The sequence below is a fragment of the Xyrauchen texanus genome, chromosome 6 (genome assembly GCF_025860055.1).
Source record: "Xyrauchen texanus isolate HMW12.3.18 chromosome 6, RBS_HiC_50CHRs, whole genome shotgun sequence".
Classification (NCBI taxonomy): domain Eukaryota; kingdom Metazoa; phylum Chordata; class Actinopteri; order Cypriniformes; family Catostomidae; genus Xyrauchen; species Xyrauchen texanus.
Window position 1 is genome coordinate 42161102 of NC_068281.1, and position 21890 is coordinate 42182991.

The 21890-nt window shown below is 38.2% G+C and overlaps 2 protein-coding genes across 5 annotated transcripts in view; both read right to left on the reverse strand.

Moving 5' to 3' along the window:
* Positions 1-21890, reverse strand: part of LOC127644811 (gastrula zinc finger protein XlCGF7.1-like) — a 367559-nt gene that overhangs the window by 174619 nt on the left and 171050 nt on the right. The window lies entirely within an intron of this gene.
* LOC127644823 (oocyte zinc finger protein XlCOF15-like) lies at positions 11505-17593 on the reverse strand. The gene is made up of 3 exons (XM_052128221.1): positions 17437-17593; positions 14729-14857; positions 11505-13708 (listed from the first exon to the last, which is right to left on the reverse strand). Exons 2-3 carry the CDS (start codon positions 14826-14828, stop codon positions 13023-13025), a joined length of 786 nt encoding a protein of 261 aa, XP_051984181.1. The 5' UTR covers positions 14829-14857; positions 17437-17593; the 3' UTR covers positions 11505-13022.

Below are 21890 nucleotides of genomic sequence, written 5' to 3' on the forward strand. Positions count from 1 at the left end.
CCCAAAACACAATTTCCACGTTAGTCAACATTTTCACAGCATTTTTGTTAGGAAAAAGTTACAAACTGCTTTCATCACCCTGGACAGCTCCCATAACTAAGCTCATGTGCAGGTTTAAATATCAATAAACCTAATATTATCTCCTCGATTTAATTTGCAAAATCTCTGTAATTTATGTGACCTTAAGCCTATGAGTTTCCTCACAATATGCAACATTTAATCAACAAACATAAATCACCACACGGGATAAGGTTAGATCAAAATCAGACTTACCTTTGTCTTTGAGAAGATTTTAAAATGGTATATTATTCCTGAATAATTAGCAGTAGCAAGAAACTGAACATTTCCTGCGAAGAGGGAAGAAAAAAAACGTTTCATGGGAATGTTTTTTATTTTAATTTTTTTATTTTTTATTGATGCATTCATTGATAAACAATTTGGAAAACATATAATTCACAAAGGCAGACAATACCAGGGGAGCATAGGGCTAACAAAAAAATTAAAATACAAAAAACAAAAATCACAAATCAGCACTGAAAGATGTTAAACAGGGTAAATAGATGCAAGGTCTTGATAGCTTTCCTGTTTTTAGAGTATAGGATTGTCTTAATGTATTGTTTGACTTCATTTTCAAAGATGGCAAAGGAAGGTTTATGGTTGGAGAACTTAGATTTGTGAATATGTGATTTTGCCAGCATCAGATTGATGAAATAGAAATTATTTGCCTTGATAGAAGGGTATGTAAAAAAAAAAACAATAAATTGTCATAGGAAAGTGAGAATTCAGAGTCAATATATTGGGAGATAAATGTACAGATATCTTGCCAAAAAGTGCAAGAGTGGGGACAAGTCCAAAATAAATGATGCAGGTCTTCTTGAGCCATTTGACAAAATGAGCAGTCCACATCAATGTCCTTCTTATATCTTCGTAGAAATACCTTGGAGGGATAATAGCGATGCAACATTTTAAAAGATACTTCCTTAATCTTATTTAAAATTAGGTATTTGGAAGGTAAGCACCAAATTTTCTTCCAGTCCAGATTTGGAGTAAGGTTATTCCAATAAGGAACAGCATTTGGAACAGAGACTATTTCTTTTTGAAACAGAGTACGTATAGTTCGGTTATTGTTTCTCAAGTTAGAGGAGAAACAGGTCTGGCCAACAGTAGTCGCACAAGGATCCAGTGGCAAAAAAGTTGGTACAGATGCTGTATCGTTTCTAAGAAGCATTAGAGCACCAGAAGGGATTGCATCAAACACTACGGCATATTCCTTCGGTGGTATAGGAATACCATACTTGTCTAGAAGTTCGGAGTATGACATTAATTCACCACTAGAATTGAGGAGATGTTTAACCAGATAAACTCCATGGACAAACCAGTTTTCCAAGAATAATGATTTGTGTTTATATAATATGTCTCTGTTGTTCCAGATGTAGTACTTGTGAGGGGAAAAGTTGTGTTTATAAATTAAGGACCAGGAAAGAAGCAATTGTTTGTAAAAGTTTGATAGTTTTAAGGGATTTTTTCAACATTATAGCTGCAAAGTAAGAGGAAATTAAGACCTCCAAGCTTTGAAAACAGGTAGTTGGGAATAAAATTCCAGATTGAGTTTGGATTTTTTAAAAACTGTTTTATCCAATTTATCTTAAAAGTATTGTTGAGGGTAGAGAAATCAAGAAAGTTTAGACCACCATTTACATAGGAGTTCATTAATACTGATTTTCTAACATAATGGATTCTATTTCTCCATACAAAGTTGAATAGTAAGTTATCAATGACCGTGGAGGTCCGTTTGTTAACATCTAGAGATAAGGCTGCATAAATAAGACGAGATATGCCCTCAGCTTTGGTTAGCAAAATTCTTCCTTTAAGAGATAAGTCTCTTTGAAGCCATAAATTAAATTTTTTCTGTACCTTTCCTACGATTAGGTCGAAATTTAAAGAGCATCTGGTGTCGTTGTTTTTGTTAATAACACTTCCAAGGTAGGTGACAGACTCTTTCACTGGAATGGTAGAAATAGACGGAACGTTACAGTTTTTAAGGGCGAGCAGCTCACACTTATTGATATTTAAGTATAGACCAGAGGCTTTAGAGAATGTCTTACTTGTATCAATAGCAACTGAAACCTGTGAGGCATCCTTTAAAAATAAGGTAGTATCGTCAGCTAGCTGACTAATGATTATTTCTTTTTTAGCTATTGTGATACCTTTCAAGGGGCTGGTCTTAATGAAATCAGAGAGTAATTGAGCACAGATCAGAAACAGGTATGGTGAGACAGGACACCCCTGCCTGACGCCACGCTTTAGGTCAAATCTAGGTGAGGTGCCTCCACACAGTCTAATTGAACAATTTGCATTCTTATATATGGTTTTAATGACTGTACAAAAGTAAGTGCAGAAGCCAAATTTATCTAAGGCCTGTAAGAGAAAGTTGTGTTCGACTGTGTCAAAAGCCTTGCAGAAATCTAGAAACAGTATATAGCCATCATCGTCACTAAGATCAGCATAATCAATGAGGTCCAGCACAACCTGATGTTATTGGATATATGTCTATGCCTCATAAACCCGGTTTGGTTTTCATCAATAATTTGGTCCAAAACAGCTTTTAATCTTTGGGCAAAAACTAGAGCTAGGATTTTGTAATCATTATTAAGAAGGCAAATTGGCCGCCAGTTGTCAATGCATAGCGGGTCTTTCTTATGTTTTGGAATAAGGGTTAAAAGTCCTTGAGATAGAGTGGGAGGGAGAGTTTGATTTTCAATGCTTTCTGTGTGCACGTGGTGAAGGAAGGGGGCAAGTTGTTCTGCAAAAGCAATATAAAATTCAGAGGTTAAGCCATCAACACCTGGAGATTTGTTGAGTTTTAGATGATGAATGGCAGACAAGACTTCATCTGCAATTATTGGGCTATCACAAAGATCTTTTTGGTCATTCAATATTGACTTTGTTTTAGTGAGGTTTCCTAAAAATGTGTTAGCCGCTACCTCATTATACTGAGATTTATACAAATTTTTATAAAAGGTGGAGCAGTAATTAGCTATATTTTGGGGATCATCAGTACTAACACCAATAATGCTGAGTTTTTGAATAGAGTTGGATTTACTGTGGGATCGTTCTAATTGGAAGAAATAGGCAGTATTTTGCTCTCCTTCCTCTAACCATTTACATCTTGACCTCACAAATGCTCCTTCAGCTTTTGCTCTGTATATTTCATTCAAGTGATTTTGCAGTACAATTAAATCCTGTTTGTCATTTTCTGATAGATTTTCAGGCATAATCTGAAAGAGAGCAGTTATTCTGGTAATTATCCTTGTTTCCTCCGCTTTTCTGGATTTGGATAAAAAGGACCCGTACTCTCTTAAGAATTTTGACACCTCAAATTTAAAGAGCTCCCAGTTTCTGGAAAAGCATTTTTCTATTAAAGCCTTGTTCCAGAAACAATGAATCAATGTTTGGACCTTCTTAATTACTAGATCATGTTTTAAAGTAGAGTTATTAAGTTTCCAATAGGAGCCTCTTAATGATTGACTAGCTTTGGATCTAAAAGAGATTTGGAGTGACACAGCTCTGTGGTCTGTTAATGGAGTTGTTAGTGCATCAACCATAATGCTATTACTATTTAGGTGGTCAGAAATTAACCAATAGTCACCACGTGACACTGAAGTGCAAGCCTTGTTACTCCACGTATAGAGTTTAACATTACGATTTTTTCCCCTACATATATCTATCAAGTTACATTTTTGCATGAATATCAACAAATTGGAAGATGAGGAATTTATTGAATTTGGAGGCCATCTGTCTAAGCAACCATTTAAAGCAATGTTGAAGTCACCACCCACCAGAAGCAGTAAATTTGGGTATTTGGATAACCAATGTAAAAAACGGGATTCTAAAACATCAAGCAAAAAAACATTTTCGAGTCTGGTGTTATACCATATATGTTGGCAAGCAGGAGAATGTTGTTATCAATATTAAGAATTATTAACATGTAACGGCCATTGGGGTCACTTTCTGAGTGCAAGACATCTCCATCAAAGTTATTCTTTAAGATAGCAACCCCTGCAGATCTTTCTGAACCGTGCGACAACCATATGTCATTTCCCCACTGAGTTTTCCAAAAGGCAGCATCATTTACCACTGAATGTGATTCCTGAAAAAAATACAAATTTGATTTTTGCTGTTTTGCAAATAAAAACAGAGCTTTACGCTTAATATTCTCTCTTAGTCCCCTGGCATTGAGAGAAACAACTGATAAAGACAGTGTAATTAGTATTCAATTAAGTAACTTAAACAACAACAACAAACAATTTTCATCCCTTAATAAAACTAAATTTAAGGACTTTAGACTAAACCAACCGGGAATGACATAGCCTTATACTCACAGGCCTAACAGCTTTAAACGGAAATGTAGTCATACCTAAAAAACTGTTTTTATGCTAATTTTGAATTGTGACTGCAGACGTCCATCAGGGAGGTCTTGTAGTGTTCATCTGAGCCGGTGTCAGTTGTGCATGTAGTGGAGACAACGGTGGGCGTATCTCCTTGCCTTCTATTATCACGCGAATCCCCGCAAAGTGAGCTTTCTTTCCTTGTTTCTTGGCAGCATCGATCAGTGGCCAAAACTTCTCCCGCATTGCTTTGTCAGCCGCAGTTAGATCTTCTGTAAACCTCAGGTTATTCTCTTTGAGGAAGCTACAGCCCTTTGCCATTCTCCACACCAGGTCCCGCGCTGATCTGTTGGAGAAGTGGATGATGGTAGTCCTCGGTCTATTCTGCGCGTCGTTATAGCGACCCAGACGGTGAACAATGTCAATATTTTCTCTGATCTTTTCCTGCGTTTTCCCGACGACAGCACAGCAAATATCGGTAACTTTCTTCTTTATGTTTTCTTGCTTGTTCTCTGGGATACCATGGAGTCTGAGGTTCCATCTGCGCTGGTTCCATCTGCCTCGTTAATTTTCAGTTCCACCTCGGCCAACTTCAGGATATTATTCTCACATGTGGTCTTTGTCGATCTTAAGTCTGTTTTCAAGCTTTCAATCTCAGTAAACACAAAGTCAATTGACTTTTTCAAGCCTCCGATGCTGACAGTGTTATGATTGATCATGCTCTCCAGGTTATCAGCTCGCGCGTTGATAATGGCAGCAATGTTGTTTTGCAAATCAGTTAGAGTTAAGTCACATTTGAGTCTCTTTCCCTCTGGTTTGGCAGGTGTATCTGGGTCGGACTCTGGCATGGGTGATAGCTCTGGCTCTGGCTGCAAATGTTGGAAAAAGTATAGTCATGTTCGCAGGGAACATGGGCAGCAGTTGTAGAACGAGCCGGAACACCAGTTGTTACAGCAGATGCCTTCGTGCCTTTAGGTGAGATTCTCGTCACGTTTTTGGTGGATAACATTTTGTCTTTATCTTTACGCTTAGCGTCGTGCTCAGATGAAGACATGTTGCAAGTTAGCTTAGCCGGAGATAAACAGAGTTGTGGTTAGCTGGCTACAGTGCTCGGCGATCTTTGATGAAGGTTGCAATATTGGCAAAGCACTTTCCCGGTTAATCCATGTGATACAGTACAAAGATGTTTTACAAGGTATTCTGGATTCAAATGGAGTTTGAAAAGATGATAATAAAGGATGAAAATTGAAAACGCCGATCAGCCATGAACTTTTGCGACTTTACTAGGCGCCATCTTGCCCGCCAATCTTTTCATGGGAAAAAATGTCCTCTGCAGAGTCGTTACAACAGACGTTATCTTAAAGGCGGATAATAACAACCAATCAGCAATTGCTCCTTTGGAGTATTTTGTTGTTGTGTTGTTTCTTTAGGATCGACTGCCAGTAGGCCCTGCAGAATTGGAGTAGTTCGCTTGTTCTGCATTCCTCTACATTCCCCTTCTTTGTTCAAACTAATTATAATTGTGTTATAATTAATTAAAATGTTATTGTGTACTGTTGTTTTCGAAATAAATTAGCTGAATTTACCTAATTTTGAGTATGCATTCATCATTCAGCAGATTTAAATAGACACCAACTGTCCACCTTGAAAATGACATATTTAGTACCAGCACAGGACGTTGTCACACCAGCGTCGTGCTTACTAACTGGTAACGTCGCAACGTGACGTTGTCACAACGTATCTGGGAATTTCACTTTTCCGGTTGCCACGACGTAATTACGTCGCCACGACGAAAGTTTGGTCACCAGATTACGTTTGCAGTTACGTAACAGTTACGTATTTGTGTTAGCTGCTACTATTAAGTGCTGTATGACCAAATCTAAATCTAGAGATTATTGTTTCTTCTCTTCTATTTTGCCCTGTTACTCTACCTTTACCATAATTTTTGGAATGTTATAAAACCATCTTCCTGTTCTATCCTCCTCCAATTGTTTTTGCTATACTCCTCATCTGCCATCTCATTTCCTTTTACCCCAACGTGAGCTGGTACCCAACAAAAAGTTACAATTATTCCCATCATCTGAATCCTGTATATTGTTTGAAGTATCTCAATCAAATGTCTGTTCTACACTGTAAAAGATTTCATGTTGGTTAAACTTAGAAAAGAAAGTTCACCTGCTGCCTTAAAAACGTGAGTAAACTCAACGTGAAGATAACCTTTTTTTTCAACTCAATTAGTTATGTTTTACAAGTTGTTTAACTAATAATAATTTGTTGTTTCAACTTGATACTCTGAGTTAAAACAACTTACAATATTACATTATCAATTCAAGAAAACTCACTTTATCTTGTCAAATAAACAGAATTCCTCACTGTTTCAACTCACACTTTCAAGTTAAGATAACTTCAGCTATATTCATATCAATTGCCATTTTAAGTTAAGAGCACTGATGTTTTTAAATAGTTTTTTAAATATATTTCTCATCTTGACTAATAACGGCAAGTTTGCCAGTTTCCTTATTTACACTGAATGAACTTACACCTTATCTGCCCTGTGTTACTCAACAGAAATTCAGCTACTCCAGCTCACTCAAAAAGGCGGGAACTTCTCTGTATATCACCTTCCTCCTCTTCCTCCTCCTCCCATTCCCCTTTTTCATGAGTTAAATGAACATTGAAAACCAAGACAAAACTCACAAGTAGTCAAGACAATTGATTAAGTTTACTTTTTTGAAAACTTACAAACTTGAGATCAATATCCAAATCTTGTCATGACAATTGGAGTTAAAGATAAGAAATAATTTAAAATAACTTAATGGGGCTTACAGTGTACTTTCAGTATGGCATGTTTTTAATGTTATTAATGATGAACATGAGTATCAATGGTCTTTTTTCCTTGACCCACCATTTCTCCAGTGTACACTAAAAGATTATTTTACTAACCTGAATATTGAAATCCAAAACCTTGAATGCCACACCTACTTTGTTTTCTATATTTTTCGATGCATCTGAATATATATGGACATAGCTATAATAATTACTGAGACTATTCCCCTGTTTCTGCCAGTGCCCACGACCACGGAGGTCGCTCCCCTGTCACTGCCTGTGTTTACAGCCACAAAGGCTGGTCCCCTGCCACTGCCCATGACCACGGCGGTAATATCCCTGTCACAGTCTGTGTCCACAGCCATGAAGGTTGTTCCCCTGACACTTTTCAGGGTTTAGTCAGTCTTCGCTCAGCACGTCTTGCCATGAACATGTGCAGACATTGGTTATGTGTCTCTTGATCACCAGCATGAACAATCACATCATCCTAGATGATTTCAACACCTTCAATCCCACCTAATCAATTGGCAATCTTGTGTTGATACTGTTCGCTGGCTGAGGACACACCGAATATCAGATCTCTTGTCTTAGATAAGAGTTTTGAACATATGATGGTTAAATGGAAACATGTCTCATGATCTCACATTAGTATAATTTTAAGCATAGGAAGTTGGTCCTGTTGGAAGAAAGGATGTTTTCTGACCGGTTATGGTCCCCATAGCAATCATGGAGGATGGTCAGGCAACTGTCATGCCTCGTCCATTTTGTTGGGTTCATTTTAATTTACAACAGAGAATGAGGAGGGGTTTAGTGTTGCTTCCACAGATCTACCTTTGTTTTCAAAGCAGTTAACATTAGCCGTATACAACAAACTAAGACTTGCTGACACCAGTTGTCAGGAAGTTCTTTGTAGCTCAGGGGATTTAAGTTGTTCTGCATAGAATTGTCCAATTTCTCTGCCTGTAATGTCCTACAATGTATTATGGGTGTTCTAAAGAACAGTTAAGTTAAGCCTGTAAGTATAGCAGTTTGCTCTGGGATTGCTAATTCTCTGGATCTCTTGGTGGGAGCTGAGGATGATGAGATGAATGTTAAAGATGATGCCTTTTTATGAACGTGTTTGTGAAACTGAGACATTGCATAATTTTCTGCTGTCTTTAAAACGTGTTCTGACGACAAGTGTACAGAGTTAATTGATGTGATTGAAGAATTTTGTTGCCTATTTTCTGATACTCCTTCTCAGATGCATCTTCTCCAGCATGATATAGATGCTCAGGAAGCGGTGCTTGTTTGTCAAATTTTATATTGCGTCCTGTTAGAGAAATTAAAACAGCTTTCCTCAGAGGTACACTATCTTCTTGAAAATGACCTCGCTGAACCTGATTCATTTCCGTTCCTTGAAAATATGATTGTGTTTATTAAGTTGGTGCCTTATATGGGAGTACATTTGACTTGTTAAAAGTTTACTGGCAAGTTCCACTAACCAGTTGCATGCAGGAATTGTCTGCTTTTATAAGTCCAGAAAGGTTATTTTCTCAGAAGAGAAACTGAGTTTCAGTTTACGAAATGCCCCTGCAATGTTCCAGCGGCTGAAGAATCAGGTTGTCGCTGGTTTGTGGGGATGCACTGTATTCTTGGTCGAAGTAGTGGTGTTTAGTGACAAGTGGGAACAGCACATTTAATGAATTAGTGTGCTTTTTGTTTATCTCAGAAATGCCTAACTGTAAATTTGGTGAAGTGCGAGTTCAGCAAAGCAACTGTAATGTACCTGGGAAAAATTGTAGGCCAAGGGCAACTGCAGCCAATTCGTGCAAACGTTCAAGCCATTGATTTGTATCCACCTTCTTCTACTAAGAAGGATTCAATGTGGTGCTTAGGCATGGTTGGATTCTAATGCCAATTTTGCAAAGATTTCTTGTATGTTGTTACACCTTTGACTGACCTGCTAAAGTCTTCAGCCAAATTTGAATGGTCGGCCACTTGTCAGTACTTTTGATACAGTTAAAACTCTCCACAGCTGCATAATGTGTTTAAAATCCATGTGGATGCCAGCAATGTGGCCACAGGGGCAGTGATTTTGCTAGATGAATCCCGTGGAGTGGATCAACCAGTTTGTCTTTTATATGTATGTATATCATATCAACAGAATTATTCTCTTTTTGAGGAGGCTCTTACATTGGTTTGGGCTTTGCAACTGTGGCAGTGGGGGCATAGTCGAGAGTCCGTCTGGAGAGAAAGCAGTAAGGGTGCATACACCAGGGGCCAGTTGCATAAACATAGCCATTAACTTAAGACTGCATCTAACAATTAGTTTGACTAGCTAAAGACGCCATAGAAAGCCTGTTGCATAAAAGAAGCTCACAGTTGTCTTTAGTAATTGCATTGCGGGAAAAATAAGACACTGAACAGCTTAAAAAAAATGGCCGACAGTGGACGCTCAATACATTTTTTTATCCGCTGAGAATATTTGCTTATTAGAGGACTACAATGCTTCAAAATGTATTTTAATGAACACATTTAGTGATTTAACCCAAATAATTAAAAACACAACATTTTGTTACCATTTTTTAAGTCAAAGTCTTCAACCAAGTCTCAACTCAAGCCCCTTTCAGCCCCCACTGGCTCAGCTGACAGTTATTTTCAGAGGCAAAATAGAATGTAAACAAAAGTTAGCCTGAGCTGTGCTGTCTTACATTTTGGTCTTTAATTAGACTCATCTAAGTTTTTATGCAACTGACTGAAAAAATTAAGACCAACATCTTAGACGACTAACTAGTAAGACTAGTCTAAAACAGTTTTATGCAACCGGCCCCAGAGCCAGATAATGACTAACACCTATTTCTAATTGCAGTGAGCTTGGTGAGAGCAATCTATAAGAGACCTCGCCAGCGGCAAGGAGAGAGAGAGAGCTACCCGTCTGAAACTGACTGCCGTATGTCAAGCTAATGAGTGTGTTGCTTAAAGCAATTTTGGAGTTGTTTATGAAAAGTCTTATCCAGCTCCCTGTGTCCTCCTTTCCCCTGCCACATGAAGTCCTTAAAGCAACATTTAAAAGTTTATGTTGGAGGAGGGGTGATGCCATTGGTGCAACCACAACCCCTGACATTTTTACATTTTTTGCAAAACCCCCATCAGTGGTTGATGAGTTGGTGACATTCTACAACCATATCACCTTGATATTCGCTACATTAAAAGGCACTGACAATGTTCTAGATGACACCTTGTCTCGGGCGCTTGTGGTTTAGGACTGTACATCTATTTATTCCAATTTTACATTGGTGAGTTTGTGATATGTTTTTCAGATGACCTTGAAAATTGTTAAACCCTTTAGACTTAGGCAACCCGTTGGGGTTTTTAAAGGAGGGGGTGACACCTCAGCCATATTGTTTGTGTGTATGTAGAGTATGTTGTCTTTTTCTCTTTCTCTCCCTCTCTTTTTAAATTGCTCTTAGGTGTGCAGTTAACAGATGAGCTGATTTGTTTATGGGGCGCATCGTGGCAGTGTTTTTCCATCTTACATAAGTCAAGTGATCCATTGTTAGAATTTTTTTAAATGTAACAAAATGGGGGCTTGTCTGATATTTTATATTATTTTACTTATATCATATACTTTACTCACAAGGATGCAAGTAAGTGTTTTTCTGTTGTCGAACACATCTTTATCCTGTGTTAGTGCAATGATAGGAACATGCATCCAATCTACTGCATCAACACCGGATAGCCCAGTGATGACCATGAATGCAGCATTTTTTTCTAAAAGCAAGCACACATCCACAGGAAACAATTTCAATTAAAGGATGAAATGTGCTCTAAAGAGGACATTTACAGTAAAGTTTGTTGGATGATTCTGCTGACGAATGACTGAGAAACTCCCAAGTCATCCGTGCAACACCGCTGCAGTTGTGAAAAACTTCATATCTGGTGTAATTGGGTTCAATTTAGTTACAAAGTTCCACTCTGGCCCAATACTATTAGCCTTAAGATTTCTTTTGTAAATACAGCCCCAGGTATCTTCAAGGAGCAAAACTACTTTCACAATAAGAACACTTGTAAGGGTTTTCTCCTGTATGAATATAGAGTGGAGATAGGAAACAGGATGGGTTTGTCAAATCACCAACTAGATTTTATATATATATATATATATATATATATATATATATATATATATATATATATAAAATTCATTTTTGACTTTGTGGGGTAAAAAAGCTTTTCTCATGTGCAGCTCTCAATAACTGACAACTCTATATGATGAACCCTTTTTAAATACATGCTCTCAAATGACAAAATTATTCAGTTTCCTGGATTAAGATTTAAAAAAAAAAATTTATTCCTGGTAATTTCATAAAGTACAATCAGCAAAATACACAAACAATATGCAAATGTACTACACCTAGTAAGAAAAGAAATAACATTAACGTTGCAGTCAACAATTAACTACCATATGACCAAGCCTGAATTATTTTTTTTGTTTTTTTTTTACAAATAAATTCCACAAGAGCAAAGTCCCTTTAAACTGGTGGCACACTAGCCAACTCCAAACAACTTGATTTTGTCTGCGGGTATCACACTTATCGACTCTTGCGGAGATCTCACTCTTTTCAGTCTGACGTATGACACACTTGCTGAATTCAAAATGGTGGAGGGATTACAGATATTCCGACTCCCTTTCAGGTGGAGCATGCCGAAATAACAACAGGTGTACCGTGTGAATAAAATATTGTGTATTTATCCCATCAAGGCTTGAATGCCTGTCCATACGCAGCTTTCAGTGAAGGACTGAAAAGACTTTCAGTTTAATAAAAAAAAGATTGTTCTCCATTTTATTCTTCCTTTATTTTGTTTTTGTTGTAGGAAAATCCCCAAGAGAAATACTTGGGAGAATTACTTTGGATTAAAATTGGCATTTGCAATGTGTGTGCAAACGTAGATGAAAACGTTCAGATCAGCATGACATCTTGTCAATTTTTCAGTAAAAGCAGCAGCTCATTGGTCACTTAAGGAGACCACAAAAGCCTACCCCAAGAATGCATTTGTGGTTGCTATGTGTTTAGGTGATCAATGCATTTAACACTGGTATTACTCTTGTTTCCATTTTTTACATAACTAAATACCATGTTCATGTTTGTGAATCGTATGCAATTATAGGAAATCAATGCTTTTATCCAAAGTGCATGACATTTACAGGGTAAAAGGTATAATGTCACAATGGTAATAGCTGCTGGATCACTTCTCGTTGTGCTTGAATCTGCAACTTTTCTTTATTCAGTATGCCTCACCAAGCATGTGCAGAGGGTCGGGGCTCTGGGGCCTCGAGCCCCGGCCTCTCTGTTTAGGTGGTAACGAGTTTGGCAGCGCGCGCGCACGCACGCACGCACGCACGCGACGCACACACACACACACACACACACACACACACGTTGGTCTACCTATCATTATGAGGCCTTTCCATAGACATAATGACTTTTATACTGTACAAACTATAGATTCTATCCTCTAAACCTAACACAACCCCTAAACCTAACCCTCACAGAAAACCTTCTGCATTTTTACATTTTCAATAAAACATTGTTTAGTATGATTTTTAAGCTGATTTGAATTATGGGGACACTAGAAATGTCCTCATAAATCACATTTATAGCATAATACCCTTGTAATTACTAATTTGTAACTTACAAAATTGTCCTCGTAAATCCCAAAAACACGCACACACACGCACACACACACACACACACACACACACAAAGTACCAATATATATCATTAACTGAAAATGTGAATTATAAATAAAATTATCATTACAGTTTGCTCACTGTGACAACTTTGGGCAGTTTTTCTTTAAGTGTCTCCCAAGATTACCTGAAGAGCTGAAACTCCTCCTACATTGAGCGCAGTCATACGTCTTCTCTCCAGTATGCGCTTTCTCATGTGTTATGAGGTGTTTTCGATAAGGAAAACTCTTTTCACAATGTGAACACTTGAAAGGTTTTTCTCTTGTATGAATTTTTTCATGCTGCTTCAAGGTACCGATTCGGACAAATGCTTTCCCACACTCTCCGCACACATGATCTTTCACACCAGTATGTATCGTCTGGTGTTGTTTAAAATACGCCAGCAAATTAAAACTCTTACCACAAAGAGAACACATGTAAGGCTTCTCATTTGCATGAATTTTCAAGTGTCTTGTCAGGTGTGACGAACAGACAAATGTTTTATCACACTGATCACAGCTAAATGGCCGTTCTCCAGAGTGAAAGCGCTGATGAACAGTGAGATGTGATGCCTGATTGAAACTCTTTCCACACTGAGAACATTGGTGTAACTTCTCTCCTGTATGACATATCACGTGGGCTCTCATGGTCGTTTTATTTGCAAAACGTATCAGACACTGAAAGTATGTGACAGGCTTCTTGATAGTGTGCATTCTCATGTGATTATGAGGTTTCTCCTCCACTTCATTCAGTTCTTCACTTTCCTCTTTCAGCTTCATCAAGTCTAAAATGAAAATATAAAATTGTCAAAAATCAATACATGTGGCATAAATATGAATTGCAAAAAGAAAACCAAATAATTAAAATCAGAAGAAAGCAACAGGGGTTGAATATTTCTTTGTTCATGATCTTTTTTTTATTTTTTTATACTAAAGCAGGGGTGTCAAACTAATTTTCAGCCCGTGCCACATTGGTGTTTATGTGTGCACTCAAACGGCCGGTTGAAAAGGTGTTAACATGTATTAGCAGTAGCATATGTGAAAAAAAATTAACCCCTGTATTATATTAGGCGCAGAAGAATGAACAATTGCTATGCAAAAATCACTTGAATCCAGGAGCGAAGATGATATTTACTTTCTAAGTGTTAAACCTAAGGCACAAATAGAGGCCCCTGGAATTCCTCAACATCATAAATTAAAAGACTCTGCTCTACACCAAGGAGTCTAGTTGAGGCCTGCCTATGGATGATAAAATGGTCAAAGAACAAAAGGGCTGATCTGTCCGAATACACACTTCGTAAATTCCCCACACTTAATGATTATCACATGACAACTAACCATCACAACAAAGACACCCAAGGGCAGAGGTGTTGGTCAACATAAAAATTCACATGATATCGTCCTTTTTCAAGACACAGAGATTGTACAGACTTCCTTGATCTGAACTGTTGAAGTTCTATTTAGCAGGACAAAAGTAATGCTCATAAATACAAATGTACAAATGAACTTCTCAAGTGTATAGAAATAAGATAATTGTGAAAATAATGTTATGACCTGTGATCATTTTTATAACTGACAAATGAATGATTATAGCCTGATGTACCTTTTAAAATATGTGAAGTGATTTATAAATCACTTGTAACTGAGAAATCAATTATTATAATCCTTAATTTTGTATTATCCATGTTGTAAAACCAATTAATTAACCATTATGATAGTAAAATGCAGAATTTGCATTTCTTGGTGAACTGTTCCTTTCATACCCCTCAGTAATCAATTCATAAAAATCAAGAATGGGCACCAACCTTTTTGTTTCTCAGTGTCTTCATTCTTCAGACTGAAGGGTTCTGAAATACTGACATCTTCACTCTCCTTTTTCACAAACTCTTCTTTAATAAACTCCATCTTCAGCAGCAAGGCTAACAAATTTAATCCTAAGTGTCAGAGAGAGATTGGAAAATTATGTTAATCATTCAAATTTATGGAACACATTTCAAGGGGCCAGAAAAACGTTACAACATGATGATCGCATTCTTCAGATGTTCAGAAACATGAAATAAAATATTTAAATTCTAGGAAGAATACCAACCCTTATCAAAAAGTTACATCTATTATTAACTAAAACAGTGACTCCAGGGAGTACGTGTAACTCAGGGGTACTTAATCAAATCCCTTTATTGTCACAGTCTTGGGTGCTGTTCCAAGCAACATAGCAGTATGACAACTACAATAAACATCTGATTTACACATAACACAGTTTACACATATTGTTACACAACACAATATACACCTAATAATATACAATATACAGTGCACACAAAATAAGAAGACTGGATACAATAAAAATACTTTATTTTTGGCTCAGGTGGCTGGAGTCTCTGATGATCCTCCGAGCTTTTTTCACACACCACCTGGTATATATGTCCTGGAGGGAGGGAAGCTCACCTCCGATGATGTGTCTGGCAGTTCACACCACTCTTTGCAGGGCTTTGCGTTTTTGGGCGGTGCTATGGCTGCATCACCGCCTTGTACAGCAAATCAGAATGCTCTCTACAGTACTGGTGTAGAACCGTGTGAGGATGTGCTGGTTCATTCCAAACATCCTCAGCCATCTCAGGAAGAAGAGGCACTGGCGAGCCTTCTTCACAACGGCCTCATTGTGGACGGAGAACGCGAGTTCCTCAGGACACCGAGCTGCTGACTCTCTCCACTGGTGCTCATTGATGGTGATGGGACTGTGTACTCTGTCTTTTCTCGTGAAGTCCACCACAAGCTCCTTGGTCTTACTGACATTGAGGGAGAGGTTGTGCTCCTGACACCAGCGTGTCAGAGTGTGCACCTCCTCTCTGTAGGTGGTTTCATCATTGTCAGTGATCAGACCTACAGTATCATCAACAAACTTAATGATGGCATTGGAGCTGTGTGTAAGACACACAGTCATGTGTGTACAGGGAATACATGAGTGGGCTGAGAACACAGCCCTGCGGGCTCTAGTGTTGAGGGTCAGTGATGATGAGATGTTGCTGCCCATTCTAACTACCTGACGTCTGCCTGACAGGAAGTCCAGAATCCAGCTGCACAGTGAGCTGTTTAAGCCCAGAGCCCGGAGTTTCACATCAAGCTTAGAGTTGAATGCTGAGCTGTAGTCTAGAAATAGAATTCTCACATATGTGTTCTTTTATTCCAGGTGGGAGAGATGTGTAAGTGTGATGTGTAAGTGCAATGGCATCATCAGTGGTGTGGTGGTTGCGGTATGCAAACTGCAGTGAGTCCAGTGAAGCAGGCAGAACAGAGCAGATGTGATCTCGGATTAGTCTCTCAAAGCATTTGCTGATGATGGGGGACAGAGCAACAGAACGCCAGTCATTTAAGCAAGTGATTTTGGATTGCATTGTTACAGGCACAATGGTGGACGTTTTAAAGCATGTGAGGACCACAGACAAGGAGAGGGAAAGTTTAAAAATATCAGTAAAAACACCATCCAGTTGTTTCGCGCACGTTCTGAAGACGTAGTCCGTAATGCCGTCTTGACCCACAGCTTTACGGATATTCGCCCATCAGAAGGATCAGGTTACATCCGCTACAGAGACGGAGAGTGAACTAACTTCTGTAGCTTCGGTTATGAGAGCTCTCATAACCAAAGTTCAGTTGTGTCCCGATCTAAGAGGGAGAGGTTGAAACTGCACCACCCAGATGCACACTCAGTCATGGGGACGCTCATCCCTCGAGCGCACACTTGCTGCAGCTAGATTATAACGTGATGGCTCGTGACTTATTGAATCACAATATATGTCACTGTGAATTTCTTATCGTTAAGAAAATTGGCAATATGCAGCTTTATTTCTAAGAGAGAGTTTTTTCTCTTTTTTTGTGTGTGTATGTGTGAGTTAAAGTTGGATTGAAGTGAACAGAAAGGTGAGAGAGTCTTCGCCCCATTATACACTGCAACAAAATACATTTTTTTATTTGATTTTGTTTTGGCTTGTTTTCCAATACAAATATCTAAAACTCTTTAAAACAATGTACATTTTCTTTAGCAGCTATACTGCAGAATATATATATTTTTTAATCTAAGAATATTGAATATAATATTAAAAATAAAAATATTTTATTTGTATATTTTATTTTTACCTGAGAAGCAGCATATAAGATATTTAGACTTGCTTGTAGAGAATAGATCTTGAAAATATATATATAGTTTTTGCTTTCTCTTTATTAATTGTAAGATTTAATAGAAAAAATTTAATAAGCAAAAAAATAAAAGGTTGTCCTCAGAGTCCTTTTTGAGAGTCCTCATTGTCCTACTTATTCTAGTTCAGCAATCAGTTAAAAACAGCAAACCAGTTAAACATTCCTACAATCATTAAACGAGAACGGATTTTACACAAAATGTGTGACTTCTAAGTGATTATCATAACACACTCTGTAGTGCACAACATGAAATATCATCACATGCTCTTCACCCGTCTGATACAGGGGGCAAATGAAAATAAAAGAATTACTCATTACTTACAGCACCAAGTCTTCTTTTATTTGTTCATATTTCAGTGAAACCTCCTTAAACAATGTTTCTTCACTTCTTTACACAACTAAATCTCCATATGTAGGACAAGAGAAGAAAACTGGTTTTATCCGCAAAGGTTTCTTAGCATAGAGCAGAACCAGCCGTGTCGCAGCTCTTATGACGTCACAACACGTGACGAGATTCTTCTTCTTCTCGGTTAATGACTGTTCACTCTTGAAAACATACTGACACATACTGTACATAGCAGACTATATCCTGCACGAACGACAATCTGAAACTTTGTCTTTGACACTCGTAAATTACATTTAAAGAGGAAGAAAAAAATACACTAACAAAGTTTTCAAGAAAATGTCTAGTACAAGAATATTAACCCCTAAATGCAAAGAGGTGCACTTTAAAATTATAAATAAAAATCCTGACAAATTTTCGAGTGATATTTAATTTTGTTGACTCAAATATATATATAATTTGCAGTCTGGATTTATAAAACAACACAGTATATCACAGCTGCTATTAAAGGTAAAGTTCACCCAAAAAGGAAAATTCTAACTTCATTTAGGCCTACTCACCTTCCTGATATCCCAGGTGTGTATGACTTCCTTTCTTTCACCAGAACACATTTGAAGAAAAATAACTAATAATTATAATATTCATCAGAGGGAAGACCCAGGACAATTGTAATGAAATAACTACACTTCAAAGACAAGGAGGAAATACTCGAGAGTGAAATGACTAAAAGAGACAAAATTGCACATTAAGGAGGATTTTTTAGAGAAGGTACATTCCAGAAGAAGAGCTGTTAAGTCAAGTAAATTGTATTTGTATAGCGCCTTTCATAACACACATTGCTTCAAAGCAGCTTTACATAAGATCAGGCATTAACAGAAGTTAAAACTGTAATATCTATAATGTCTATGAGTCATCATTGTGTAATTAGATCAAATACGATTTTGAATTGTGTTTAAAAATAAATAATTAAATAATAATTGTATTTATAACCCCATTTATAAGCTGTGGACACAGTTAGGAGAACGTGAGAAAAGTAATAGTTTGGCCAGCTGATCGTTCATGCCCCGTCCAGCAGATCTACAGACACTGATCCATCTTATGCTGTGTGCTGAAGATTACATCAATTGTGCTGATCCTGATTTGAACTGTTTGAAATTTAACAGTAATGAACACACTTATTGTAGCCTACATATTACATGCACAACAATTTGATGATCTGCTGAAATACATACAGATCTCTCATCCTGTTCTTCTCTGCTCATTTAAATATGTGTAGTCTTTTGAAAAATCATGACCGTCTTGTTAACTATCTATCTTCTCTTAATCATGACTTCTCCATCATTGCCTTAACAGAAACATGGATAACTGAATCAATTACTATGTAGTATGACATGTCTTCCTATAATTCTGTACATGTTTGTCGAGAATCAAGAATAGGAGTCGGGGGCATAAATTCCATGGGGAATCACCCCAATAATAAAAACAAGCAATTAAGCAATTAAACCATTTTTACATTTTATTTTTCATATTTATACTTCTATCTTTACAAACTCATACCCATTTGAAAAATTTCCTTTGCACGTTCCTGTATAAAAACTGCGTACATAAACTATTCGTCTTATCCTGTAGTTCTGTGCCTAGCCAATAGCATGGTGAACCTCGTAATATTCAATTAATGCTTGTCATTGGCAGGATCATCCACAGGGCCTTCACTGTCTTCACTGATCCTGGAAACTTTCATCTCATCCCACAGAACAATTTGTAAAACAAAATATTACAAATGTACACCTGATGGACAAAGCAGTGATTTTGAATAAGATTTAATTTAGTAGTTAATTAGGTTGAATATTTAAGAAGATATCTTTAAACATTTACAGTGAGGCAAACTATAAATATTTATAAAGTTAAACACAAATATAATGAAGTTACAATGACGAACAACAAGACCTTATTCACTGTAGCATCATCTTTGATTTGATTCGAATGACAACGAGGCTGTGAGGGATAGACTTACAGTCTCTTCAATGGCACGAACAGTATAAAGCTGTAAAAAGCTCCTTGATCACATCTGATTTTCCACACCTCATTGTTGTCTGGTGTTTATCTACTGAATGATCTCAGAAAGATATGTTTTGTCTGCGGAACGACTGCAGTACAGCCCACTGAAAAGACTATATCTATCCCTCAAGACCTTGTTGTCATTCCTATTAAAAATGGAAAGATCAAAGATGGCGTTAGCGTGAATACAGTCCATACGGTCACATTTCAGCACTGTCACATTGACAGCAACTCTCGAGTAGCACTTAAGCCCAAAGTATTCTTTGATTCTGGCATGAGCGCACAACGTCTACATACGGTCGAACGCGAGCCTGTCAAAGTATACTTGATATGACTGTGCCTGCATACACAGGCGGCTGCCACATGTGAGCCATGAATGCTATGAGATCCTACACCATTTCTCTTCAGGTGTTTAGACCCATAAAGATTTTTTAGTCCTTCAGACTCGAGTTATAAAAATGCATGTATCTCCTGACCTCCTCACACATGCACTCTTGACGTGTTGTTATTTTTACCATCTTCTCCTTTTATCTATTGGTGATTCTTCTTCTAAATCTTCAGTTATGATATCAGTATTGTCACCTTGTGGACTCACTAATATTTGCAAATAATTCCAGGTGCATGGCCTTTCTTCACATTCAAAGACATGCGGTTTGAAAAATCGAGCTGTGCGTGTTCAGTGCTCGAGCACTCTGATGATGAGATTTGCATCATGCATCCTGTAGACAGACGCTCACCCCTTTGCTGAGATGGCAAAGAGTTTGGCTGCACGCAGTCGTGCATCTCCCTGGTCCAACAGAGAAAGAACAAAATATAACAACCACATAAAATTTAAATAATAAATACAATTATAATTACACTTAAAGTAGCAATAAGTCATATATTTACTCCTCTAAAGCATAACATTATCATATGTTATAAGAGATTTAGGAAACACGCTAAGTTGAAATACTGGCTTCTCTGAAAACAATACTACAGCCAGTATATTTTGAAATGTCCGTTCCGGGCCAGAATTTCTGTTCGTGTTTTGGCCTGTGTGATCCTGCCACAGCCCATTTCCCAATAGTATTTAGACACCCCGGGTTGCCAGATTCGAAACAAATTTGCGGGCAAGAACAGCGCTCTGCAGCATTGATGCAGCAATACATCTAGCTAACCCTAACAGAGTTATAAAAATCCACATGAACTGGCTTATAATTTGCATACAAAAAAGACATTACAAATGTATTCATTAGCTGATCAACTTACAGTGCAAGGCTCGTCGCTTGCAATTGTCAGTTTGTTCATTCCTGTTGCGTGTCCTCAACCTGGCAACATGCGTGAACTTCACATCTGGGGAGACAACTCTCTCCAATATTTTGAATTTGGACTGCAGAACCCATTTTAAATGCTTTATGTCAATGTTACACTTTGCTCCTTTATTTGCTCTTGAAAAAACAAGTTTGAGAGAATAAGCATCTAACATTTTAGGTGGGTCTTATACAAACCACATATGCATTCTAGGGTTGAATGATGCTATATAAATATATATACTGTATATATTCCAGCTTGGAGTTCAGCTTATGCACATTCTCAAGCAAACAGGGAGGGAACGAGACGTTGTGTCGAAGAAGCGACACTAGGGGTCTCTCTTGAGCACCGAATATGCCTCTGATCTATGAAAAAAGGCCAATGGGAATTAGGCAGACAGTATTTGCATACCCCGCCCTGGACATACTGGGTATAAAAGCGGGCAAATACATCGAGTTTATTCAGGAATTTTCTGAGGAGCCGGAATGGTCCGGCCACTACAGTGGCTCGGCTCAGCGACGTGGCCGGGAGGACACAACGTCTCGTTCCCTCCATCAGGAAACGGAGGTTACATCCGTAACCTAGACATTCCCCGTCTGTCGCTCATTTCGACGTTGTGTCGAAGAAGCGACACTAGGGGTCCAATTCAAATCAAGCCATGCGCTGAGCCGTGTACGTGTACTGATGACACAAGAGTGGGCAGGTATATTTACGTGCAAAGGTGACCAGTTATGTCAGACTGCACGTACCCTTCCCCAATGCCCCATAAAAGACGTCGGAACCCTTTTGGTTACCCTAAGCAGGGGAACAAGGCGACGCTTGCCAATCTGGGAATGGGCCGAGCCTAGCCGGGCCTCTTTTCTCTCCATGTTTCTTGCATAGAGCCAAAGCGGCTGGGGCCCTTACACGCATCATGGGAAGGGGGTCTTACCCAGTTCCCTATTCTTTCAGGGGAAAAAGACCCTGCGAAGACCACACCTGCCCAGGAACGGGGAGGTAAGTGGCGAGATACATCACATGGGCCCCTCAGGTCACATGTGGAAAAAAATGGCGCGTGGTAGATCCAGCCTCAATGGAGGGGGGAG